Source organism: Notechis scutatus, chromosome 2, assembly GCF_049901735.1.
Source record: "Notechis scutatus isolate UNSWTSFEM ecotype Mainland chromosome 2, rNotScu1.2, whole genome shotgun sequence".
In the NCBI taxonomy this organism is placed as follows: Eukaryota; Metazoa; Chordata; class Lepidosauria; order Squamata; family Elapidae; genus Notechis; species Notechis scutatus.
In genome coordinates this window covers 233,658,852-233,670,512 of record NC_142010.1, presented here as the reverse complement: position 1 = coordinate 233,670,512, position 11,661 = coordinate 233,658,852, and the positions used below count along the sequence as shown (strand labels likewise).

At 37.2% G+C, this 11,661-nt stretch overlaps 1 protein-coding gene across 1 annotated transcript in view; it reads right to left on the bottom strand.

Moving 5' to 3' along the window:
• Positions 1–4,280: 4,280 nt before the first annotated feature.
• The window catches only part of UTP15 (UTP15 small subunit processome component), a 19,515-nt gene continuing 12,134 nt past the window's right edge, over positions 4,281–11,661 (bottom strand). Inside the window, exons 9-13 of the mRNA XM_087958263.1 lie at positions 9,928–10,074; positions 8,888–8,989; positions 7,140–7,273; positions 5,528–5,586; positions 4,281–4,961 (exon numbers count right to left, since the gene is read on the bottom strand). Coding sequence (XP_087814389.1) covers positions 4,768–4,961; positions 5,528–5,586; positions 7,140–7,273; positions 8,888–8,989; positions 9,928–10,074 — 636 coding nt within the window. The 3' untranslated portion in view covers positions 4,281–4,767. The remainder of the gene's footprint in view (positions 4,962–5,527; positions 5,587–7,139; positions 7,274–8,887; positions 8,990–9,927; positions 10,075–11,661) is intronic.

The window sequence follows — 11,661 nt, the reverse complement described above, 5'->3', positions numbered from 1 at the left end:
TAGTATATTGCAAGCTGAATATGAGTCCATAGTATATGTAGTTTCACAAAAGACAAATGCAGTTTCTGGCTGCATCTATAGGAGCATAATTTCCCAATTAAAGGAAGTTGTTATTCTTTTTCTGCTTTGGTCAGATCTCACCTTGATTACTGTGCTCGGTTCTGAATATTATGGAAACATGGAAAACTGATGACAGAAAATGATCCATCAAACCTACCCTTGGAGGGTTTTTTTTTAATTTTATACATTTTTGTCAGATGAAGGACACGTGTTTATCCAAAACATGATTGTAAAATCATCCTTTTAAAAAGCTGTATCACCATTTATGTGCCATTTGCAAATTTAATGAGCAGTTTTTCCACTTATTGGCTAAGGCATGACCAACATGAATATAGTAAACCTGACTTTAGCTTTGTGTCAAATCAAAATCTCTCCCCAATTTGATGAGGAATGCTGAGTGCAACTGTAAGCATGTGAGATATCATTTTATTGCCATGCCACTCAGTACAAATTAGAACATATAATGTAAATGTATGCTGCAACAAATCAAAATCTCTCCCCAATTTGATGAGGAATGCTGAGTACAACTGTAAGCATGTGAGATATCATTTTATTGCCATGCCACTCAGTACAAATTAGAACATATAATGTAAATGTATGCTGCAACAAATCAAAACCTCTCCCCAATTTGATGAGGAATGCTGAGTACAACTGTAAGCATGTGAGATATCATTTTATTGCCATGCCACTCAGTACAAATTAGAACATATAATGTAAATGTATGCTGCAACTAAAATTAATAATTTAAAATCTTGGCCAAAGAGATATGTAAAAGAAATATCCCAAAGAGATATATTGCAATATTTGTGTGAAGATCAATTTCATGTAAAACAATTAGTGAGCATAGCTAAATCACTGATAACAAAAACATTATCAATACTGTACATTGTTAACTGAGTTGGACTGGAGTCAGATGGTGTCAAAATCAAATAAATAGATTAAATAATAAATAGAGATTAAGAATGTTCTTGAAAGAGAGTTGAAGGATTTTTTTTTAGCATAGAACTGAATTTTCAGAGCAATGAAGTGTAATCACCTGTGACCTTGAACAAGATTAGTATTTTTCCCCCAGTAGGGATATTAATTAATTTCCTAGTCTCAGAAAAAAGTTCACAATATCATGTTCAGATTTCCCAAAAATTCTATTTCTTCCCTTGAATTAAGTGGCATTGAGCATGCAACTTGTTAGATCCTTGAACAGTTCAAATGTCTGCTCAAACTTTCATCTAAATTGAAGGGTGAGTTATTAAAACTTTCCTGGATAAAAAGACGATATGTAATAGGAATCATTACCACAATATCTTCATTTGCTTCTCCGATGTTTTGAGAAACAATAAGAGAATTTGACCTTTATTTCCATGTACTTCAAGTAGATTGTTTCCTTTCTCCTCTACCACCTAAGACCTCTTTCATGTGGTTACAAGCTTCACCACCTTCAACCATGTGGCACTTTAACAGAACTCAAAAGTGCCCTATCTTCTCCTTTTTCCCTTATGTTGTGGTCCCTCCATTAGGCAAATGGGGGAATATTAAAAATGTGCAACTTGTACATGTTATTGTACTTTTATTGTTAATTTTAGCCCTAAAAGTTTTCAATTACTTTTTCAATTGAACTGTACAACTTATATTAATGGTGGAAAAATTCTGAAGTGCTTTATCTTAGTCTGACTTTCTACATCTCAAAATCCTAGCATTTTAACAGGAGTGTATAGACTTTTTATATTTACTGTATAAGAAGATTGCTTTCAAGAAGATAACAGGGTAGGGGAGCAGGTCTTAAATTATACACCTTTTTGGATTAGTTGAGCCATTACCTATATAACTTTAGCTTGTTAAAGGTATCATAAAGAAGGGTGAGGGAATAGATCTCACTCAAAATTAATTCAGTCACCAGTCCTTCAATTAATAAAACACATTAATCAATTGCACTTAAATAAGTCACCACCAAAATCAAACAATGGATGTCTGTTTAAGATACTGGAAGTAGTAGGTGGGATTATGCTAATAAATAAGACTATTGTAACTTTTTTGTGTGTGTCAGTTTCTAGTTTCAGAGTATTCAATGTCCTGTTTTTGTCAGGTGGACTCTCTCTCTGCCAACAATATTGTCTCATGCTGAAAGCAATAACCTTGTGAGTCATAACATTTGTTCAATAACTAAAAATATTTCAGAGAAATATACATAACTTCTCCGAACAGCTATTCAGAGCAAGAAAGCTTACAGGTAAATTACAAAACTTTGTTTGCTTATTTCATTCTTAAGCTGCAGCACTGAACCAGCCAGCATTCCCAATGACCCTGGAGGGATCTTATATTTCTTATCTTTCACCGAAACTGTGTGGGTTGTGTTTCATGACCATGTCTGTGTCACTATGTAGTGTGGGGTGGGTGTGGGGGAGAGAGAAAAACACTAACCAATCTCCTGACATTTCTATTCATACCTTCACTGTAAGGGAACATTTTGGGAGAACATTGAATCAATTCAACATTCAATAAATTCAACGAAAATAAATATCATAACGTCACTCTTGAGGCTGTAACAGGATAGAGTCAAACACGAACTCATCTTAAAATGGAATTTATCACTGCTATCGAGCTGTCATCAGGTTACTGGCAGCAGAAAGCAACACTGCATACTTAGCTGTGAATATTCTATTACAGCAGAAAAATTTACCTGCAAGGATGTAAACTTCATTTTTTGAAGTATGTTAACAAATAAGCAAGTTCCCTCAGACATGATTGTTCATTGAGCAGTATAAGATTTGGCCCTTTATCATGCTGAAATTATGGACTGACCGCTGCATCTATATAAATATATCTCTGTGCTACTTGTACAGATTGTGGGGTTTTTGTCAATTTAAAGTATAGCACATCTTAAACTGATTTGAGAATTACTAGGTCACAGCATACAGAATGGCTTAATCTGGATAACAAACTGGTACTTAATAAATATTTTGGACAACAATTCCCATTAGTCAGAGGCATTATGACCAACACCCCTGGAAATGACCAGGTTGATGAAAGGTCTGCAATTTTAGAAATTCAATTAACAGAAACACAGCATTCTGACCTAGTAGGATTCTTATTTATTAATCAAATATTTCCAGCCGTACAATTCTAAAGTTACTAATTTGAAGTGCAGCATAAGAGTGGGTCCCCTCAAATCCTGCTGGGCTGTCTCATTATGGTGGTGTTATGTTCATGGAAAGAATGAATAAGGGATGCTAAGATTATATAATCCCCATCTCAGCAGGCACCAATATTGGGCAAGAATGATATAAAAAGATCTTTGAGGCAGATGATTACTTTAATGACAATGGCAAAACCATAATTTCATATTGCATGGGAGACACCAATGGTAAACCATTCTGGTAAGACTTCTCTGATAATTGAATATGTAAATGATTTACAAGTTCTAGTATTAAAGTCAAGAAATATGTTTTAAAAAATGGGACCAATACTAAAAAAAGGCCATGCTAATGATAACAAGAACAGTAACCATTGTTACTGAAGAGATAGATAGCTTCTGTTTTTAAGAATCAATTATCAACAGCAAAAGAACCAACAGTCAAGTAGTATGCTAGTTCTTTTGAGTAGCAATGAAGGCCTTGGAAGATATTCACTGCTATGATATTTCTGTGTCTAACAAAAATTGTAATTATGCAGTCAATGGTTTTCCTGTTTATGGAAGGGAAAAGTTGTACTTTTAAGAAGCAAGATGAAAAGCATTTTGATGATTTTGAACTTTGACCTCAGAGAAGACTCCTGAAAATACCATGCATAGCCAAGAATACAAACAAATGGGTTATTCAACAAATCAACCCAGTTTTCATTTGAAGTACAAATGTCCAGGATCAAATTATCATTATACAAAGACATAGCTTTCTTGAGAAGTATATAAAGCTGAGAAAGGTGGAAGAAAAAAAAACCATGATGACCAGCAGCAAGATGGATGGACTCAATTATAGTAGCAATTAGTGCACCATTGGAAGACTTGAAGGACTAAGCTGGAAACATATGTTCATTAACAAGTCTCTTGATGACACATAGTCTATTAGTAGTAGAAGCTTAAATGTGCATTCTTGGCAATTAGAAATAATAATCAGACAATCCCACACTGTCCAAGAATAATTTGCTACTTGGATTAGATTCGTAAATAATCCTAGTCGTTGGCTGACAACATGCTCTTATTCATACTATGTGAAGGAGAAAACATACTATTTTGCCAACTGTTATCATTTATTTTCATCTGCTGAGTCAACAGAAAGTACATGTTTATAATAAATTCTTAGAATTTAAAATTTTTAAAGATTCAGCATAAGTATTCTTAGATACTATACATATACAGAATATTTTTATAGAAAAAAATTGTTGAAAGTTGGCACAGAAACATCTCCAAAGGTTTGGTTTTCCCAAATGAAAGCAGACCTGATTAAATACAAATGGTTCCATGAGAGATACATGTTCTGGCATTTATTTCTACTTTAGCAGCTGACAATTGTAATGATTAAAAAATGCCTGATGAATTTGCATAAATAAAAGGGTTAAAATAAAACAGCATTTGAATTTAAAAATCCACCTGGCTGCATTAAAATATTTCAGAAGATATGTCACTCTCCAGTCAAAAGTAATGTTTACTTTGGGGTGCAAATAAGAGCTAAATGCAGATTCCACTGGTGAAAATTCTCAGCACAGTTCCAGTGTTTTTTATAGCTCCACTGTTTTGTTCACATCCATGGAACTGGATTTTTTTCTTGTCATGGTAGCAAACAGTGCATCCATCATTCCCAAAACTTCTAGCAATTCCTCTTGGTAATCAATCTCTTTCTCTACAAGATTTTGAAGTTTCAGAAACTGCTTATCAATAACTGAAGATTGTCCAATCACAGGCATATATATATCTGGAAAAGAACAGATAAAGATTAATGGAATTTGTGTACTTAATGAGGATAAAGACATACTAAGAATTCCCAATTGCCTTTTTTCTAGAACAATTTTAAGCAAGATATAAATAAGAAACTAATTTGGCAGCCAGAGTCTTGTTACTACAGAAAAAGATGGAGTAAGTGATGTCTGTAATTCCTTGCTTTCTTGCCACTTCACTAACTGAAAATAAATAACTGGAAAAAAAACAAACCAGCACCAGTTTGAGAGACATGGCAACAAAGAGATACAAAATTATCCATGAGCCTTCCTGAGCCACCACCACCTCCATCTTGGATCCTACAAGATCAAGATGCCCTCAAATTCAGGGGTGTTAAACTCAAGGCCCGCTGGTTGGATCTGACTTGCGGGGTGCTTAGATCTGAAACTTCCTTATATGCAAGCATTCAATTTCCCATTGAATTATAGCTACCTCTTTGCTTATTTGTGGATTGTATTCTTTCATGAACAACAAAAGGCATGCAGTTTTGAAATACCTGGGTAAACGTCAACTTTATTCATGTTATTTGACATATGAACGTACCTGTAATGAGTTCTGCAACATTTATCAGTATAGGAGCATATCTTGCATCAGTCACATTTCTGCAAATGTAATGAATAACCAGGTATTAAACTTCCTATAATGCCCATTTTTTTTCACTTTTAATGACCTACTGGAGAAAGAAAGGAAACTCCTCTTCCTTATCAAGAAATAACTTCCAAATTACATGGTTAGGAGTTTTTTTCCACCTAGCACTGGTCCCCTGGAACTAACCCCCCCCCCCCAAATTATAATCTGGGGTCAAGATGCTACCCATTAAGTTGATTTAAGTATTAATTCTGGGCGGAGACTCTGTATTTTAACTGTGATTTTTAATCAGACTGTAGCGCATTATTGTATTAAGTTCTTTCTGATATTCTGATATTTCTCCATCCCCTTTGATTCAATGAAACTCATCCAAACTTTAAAAAAAGAATTTGAAAACCCCATCATTCTAAAATTAGAATATCCCAGGCAATTTATTCCAATTTGGATTACTATGTACCGTATTTAACGGCGTATAACATGCACTTTTTTCCCCCTGAAAATAGGGGGCAAATGATGTATGCGTGTTATACGCCGATATAATGTTAAGAAGCCAGCGGAGGCCGGGCGGTGCGAGCGGAGGCCGGGCGGTGCGAGCGGTGCGAGCGGAGGCCGGGCGGTGCGAGCGGAGGCCGGGCGGTGCGAGCAGAGGGCATTATTTTGCATTATTTACCTCAGGGGTCCTCAACCACCGGGCCGCGGACCGGTACCGGGCCGTGGAGCACTCTCTACCGGGCCGCAAAGAATTTTTTTTTTAAAAAAATGGCGGCTTTCTTCACCTTCGGTGAATGCTGCTGGGATCGGGGATCAAGGACACAAATGAAAGAAGGGGAGGGAGGAAGCAACCGAAGCCTGTCCTTCTCTCTGGGTCAGCTCTCTCAGTCGCTCTCTCGCTCCTCCACCAGCACAGGAAGAAACTGCTTCAAAGAAGCGGGGCTTTCCTGTCGCCGCAGCTTCCCTGAAGCGCCCGTTTCTCCCCACCCCACCCCGTCCGCCCGCCCGCCCGCCCGCAGTGCTCCGTTCTGCCTGCCTGCCTGCCTGCCTTCGTTAATGGTTGAATCGGAACAGCTTCGGCTGAGTAAAAGAGGCGAATAGTTATTATTCTCAGCCGAAGCTGCTCCCAAACAACCAGAAACTAAGGCAGGCAGGCAGGCAGGCAGAATGGGACACTGTGGATTGAAGCGCGCGCGGGGTGGGAGTGGGGTGAAACGGGCGCTCGGAATAGCTGCGGCGACAGGAAAAGCCCCCCGCTTCTTTGAAGCAGTTTCTTCCTTGGATGGTGGAGCAGCGAGAGAGCAAGCCTCCTTCTCTTCTCCCCCCGGTCCTTGCAAAAATTTTCTGCTTGAAACCGGTCCCTGGTACAAAAAAGGTTGGGGACCACTGATTTACCTTATAAGTGGTAATAATATTAATAAAAAAAAAGTTCTGAGCTACCCTTATTTTGCTTCAAAGTTTTTATTTAGAAATTTAATTTTTTTTCCTGAAATTTCCCTCTTAAAATGAAGATGCGTGTTATACGCCTGTGCGTGTTATACGCCGATAAATACGGTAGTTGTCTTTGACAACTAACCTTATTAAGAAAGAAAGGAGGACACTGAGCTGCTTTTCATCCCGCCCAGCAAGTGCGTTTTTCAGGGTTCCTCTGCGGTTTAATTCTTGCATGACAGCAACTGTAACTTCAGGTGGATTCTTTTTTTCAGGGCCCTAGAAGTAGAAATTATTCAAGAACACATTTTTACAATAAAATGTCCTCAGGCATTTCAACATAAAGAAAAATGAGTTAATTCAGAATGTAACAGTTTACATTTAAAAGCCATTCAGAACAGCTTGTTGCAATCTTGTCCAATTGCTGGACCAAGGACACATCTGTTAAGGGTCTTGATTGCAAGGAGCTGTTCAAGGATCATTAATGAAACACTTTTTTTTTGTTTTCCAAACCAACTTAATTTAATTTACAGTTATTTCTAGGACAAGGTAATCTTATATGTTGCTTTCTTATATGAATAAATTATATTTTAAAAATGGCTCATTCCACATTCACATTTAATGATGAAAAGCAGGTAACAACTACATATAAAAAGTGTACTAAAATCTTTTCATTCCACTTTTCCTTAAAAAATACCTACGTGCTGATATAAGAACTTGAAGTGGTGAGAGATTCCAGGTCAGTGGCACAGTATATATGATTTGCAGACAAATGGTGCATAATTCAAAATCTGGCTTCTCCAAGGAAAGGCACCAATATGAAATCCTACAGAGCGCTTGCCAACCTGAGTTGGGGAAACCACTTAACTGCCTGGCTCCAACCAAATCTAATCTGACCCACATGGCCTCAAGTAAGTCTCAGTTCTTTCCTCAAACCACTTTCTCCCTTCTGGCATTATTGTGTGATTTGCCTTCAAACACAGCTCTCTGTTAGCCACTCATCACTGTTCTCAAGAAGGAAACACATTAGGTGAAAACTATGTCCACCTTTCACCACTTTGCCTCCTCCTGCAAACAAAAGCCTGCCATGCAGTGAAAGATGGGGAAAGATGCTCTCTACCAAAGGCCTTTGTCCAGGCAAGAGATGGAAAGCAATGGCCCTCAACTCCTTTCATAGGCAGAAGAGTGCTGTCTATGAAGGTCCTTCAGGAGGGAGAACTTAACCTGTTATCTTTCAATTTGCTACAGCAGCGGAGAACTCAATCCAGTCCCCAGGCCAGACTCAGTTTTCCACCCACCATTTGGATTAAAGGTTGCTCTGCCTGAAGATAGAAATTTTCAGGAAATATTAATGGCAGAGGGAAGAGCTTTTATTTTCCTTTGGAGGATATAAAACAAATTTGAAAACCTGAAACTTTAGCAGCATCTTTTACCAATCTAAAACCACTTTGCTACTTTAGGAATTAAAGTGTAAACAGCAATAAGAGAATGTTTGTGAACCTTGGGACTACCTATCTCTTCTGTAATCCTGAAGTACTGCAATTTACAATGTGATCAGAGCTTTGTAAAATTCTATTAAAATATAAAGAGATTCTAGTTAAACAAGCAATACTCAAAACAATGTCATCTCTTTGTTTTCCTAGTCCTGAATACTTCTTCACGTAAAATCTACAGAGGATTTCTCCAATACCATTTAACATTACATTTGGTATTCCACACTAGTATCACAGTCCACTAGTACTGTGCACTAATAAACAGTATCACTAGTGCACCGTAGTACCAATGTTATTGCATATATAGCAGAAGGCTTATATTTATGAAAATATTGACCAGACCCACTGCAGACCCACTTTATTAAAAATAAAGCAGATGGTTCAAGTAATATTATCTTACCTGAAGTACTGCATCCAGAGCCTTGGAAACCTGGAAAGTTCGCAGAAACTTGTCATATTTCTTCAAATAGTTCTTCACAGGCTTGCTGACAAATAAATCTTCCTAATGACAGGAAAAGAGTCAGAGAACAGTCAACAACGTAAGCGGTAAAAAAAATCCTGTTTTAGCTTCATTTTCTTCTTGTCTTAATTAATCTCGTCCTCTGCCAAATGGAATCTGTAACAGATATAGTTTGTTCTTGCAAGGTTCTTGCATGGAAAAAAGGGGGTACTGATTTCTGGGTTCTCACCTGACTAGGTAATTTTAGGCAGTTATCTTAAACAATATCACTGCAATCCAGAATACCTTCTGGATTATTTCCCCAAACTCCCTGCACAGACCATACAAAAAAGTGGAAATGTTCTTCTGTATCTGTATGCAATGGCAGAGCTCACTGGAGGAAGCCAAGAGAAAAGGTGTCTTCAGTGACCATAAGTACACTTTGAACTTACTGGTATGAACCCCACCACAAGGTTTTCAATATTTCAAATAATCATGCTTTTGTGTCCTTTTATATTTTAATTCTTCACTGATTTAAACTGTCATCTATGCAGTACAAGACCAGGCAGGATACTTATTATATAAATAAAACAGATCCTTTTACATGATAAAAAAGATTCAATTAACTCAGTGAGAGTTGGTCTCAGTAGACACCAGGCTGTTCTAAGGCCTTCCAAACTTTGTTCACTTCACTTTGAATATAGTGCAACTTGATTCCTTCAATCACCATGTTTGCCACCTGCCCACATCTGTATTTTAAATGCTTAATATTTTAATGCTTAACATTTTAAATGTTTAGTATCCAGTTAACCAGTAGCATCTTTGTTTATTTTTCTTTTTAATTGGCTACCCCACATCAGCTTTTCCAACCGGGTCCCCAATTAACTCTTGTTAATATGCAGTGAAATATAGCCCAATTTTACCCCTCACATCTTAACTTCTTTATGCTATTCACTAAAAAAAAAAAATAAGGCTTTCTCTGAACACTTTTTTCTGCATACCTGCTTTGGTAGATAATTTTTTCCTTTCACAAAGGTTCGGTATGCAGGCCTTCTCCGACGCAAAACCTCTTTTACTCCTTCATGCTTCCGATGTTTAACATTCAATATGCCATTTGTCATGCCTACAACCAAAGCTTCATCCTCAGGCTATAAAGGAAAACAAAGTTGGTTTAATCGATACATTAAGTTCAATTATATTGACTTCCGGTTTGGGTCTCTTCAGGGACAGACCAAAATCCATCATCGTGCGTGATTTCAATCTGTGCTCACTGCTGGAGCGCCCTGATCCTTTGGATTCGGAGCTGAAGCCACCCCGTAGAGGTGGTAAAGAGGGGGGAGATTGCTAGCCGAGTGGAGGGGAGCCGCATCTCTCCTCCTTGGCTGGTCTAAACTCCCTTCCCCAAAGGCAGTTGCAGCGGTGGTCAGAAATGGCCACCTCAAAGAAGAACCCGACTGGATAAGATTGTGCAGGAGGAAGACAAAGAGGAAAGCAGGACAGACAGGGCTAAACAACAGAGAACATCTAAGCAAGGTACCCTGAATCTAAAAGTACCTAGAGGGATACTTCTGAAAGAAGATCATCAAGCGGTGAAAGAAAGAGAAAAGGAGGTTAAAAACCCTTTTTTTACCTTTATATTGACAATTACAAATGGTATGGAAAGAAATTTATATTAATCTATTTTGACACTAATAGGCAACCTTAAACTGAAATCTAAGTGTCAAAAGGAGAATAAAGATTTTTTTCTTGGTCATTTTAAAGCCCTAAAAAGGAGAAGAGTGGCGGCAAAAGGGTGGGACTTGGAATAATGGAAAAATGGAGTGCCACCTGGAAAAATAAAGAGGATTAACAGTGAAACTTTGAAAAGACTCCCGAGGATACATTGTAACTGAAATCTTATTAAAAGATACAGTAACCCACGGAAAGGAAAAGTAAAGGAAAGAAACAAGAAGGAACAGTCGGGATCATTTGGTGATTTTAAAAAAAAAAATTTGGCATTGGTTTTTTCTTTCTTTTTCTGTTTTTACTTAAAGTCAATCGGGTGGTTGTTCAAAAGTGTTTAAAATGTCATCACTCCTGGAGGAATTGAAGATGAGTCTTAAAAAACAGAAAGAAGATGCAGAAAGGGGAGGAAGATCCTTTGGCTTCGTATTTGAATTTTTTGAAATGGAGATCCTGAACTATGAAAAGCAAAAGGAAAAGCTTCAAGAGCAAGAAGAAGGGCGGGACAAAGAAGAAGCCATTTTCAATGATCAAATAAGCAAAGTGTGGTAATAAGGGGAAAAGGGGGGAAAGGAGTTAAAAGTTTGAGATCAAAGGGAACAGCCAAAAAGAAAAATAGTCTGAAAAAGAAGTATAACAGCAAGGAGAAGCAGAAAATAAAACTACAGAAGGGAAAATTAGAGAGAGAAGGGTATAAAAAAAGGGATGAGAAAAGGGGGGAAAGATAGAAAGGGAAAGAATTTATGAGGGACAAAAACAGGAAATAAAGAAAAAGGGGAAATGTACTAGGATTAAAGGTATTTGCTCAGCTAGAAAACACAGAGACAATGGTTAAATTAAGTTAAAAGTGAGGATTCTGCAAAGGTACAAAAGGTAGTGTTGTGACAATAGAATACTGTAATGACTTAGAAATCAAATAAGTAAATAATCTATGAGATAAAACTGTATTGTTATATAATGGTATGTTTATTTATAATTAATGCAATAATAAAGAAGAGAGGGAAATATTGCAA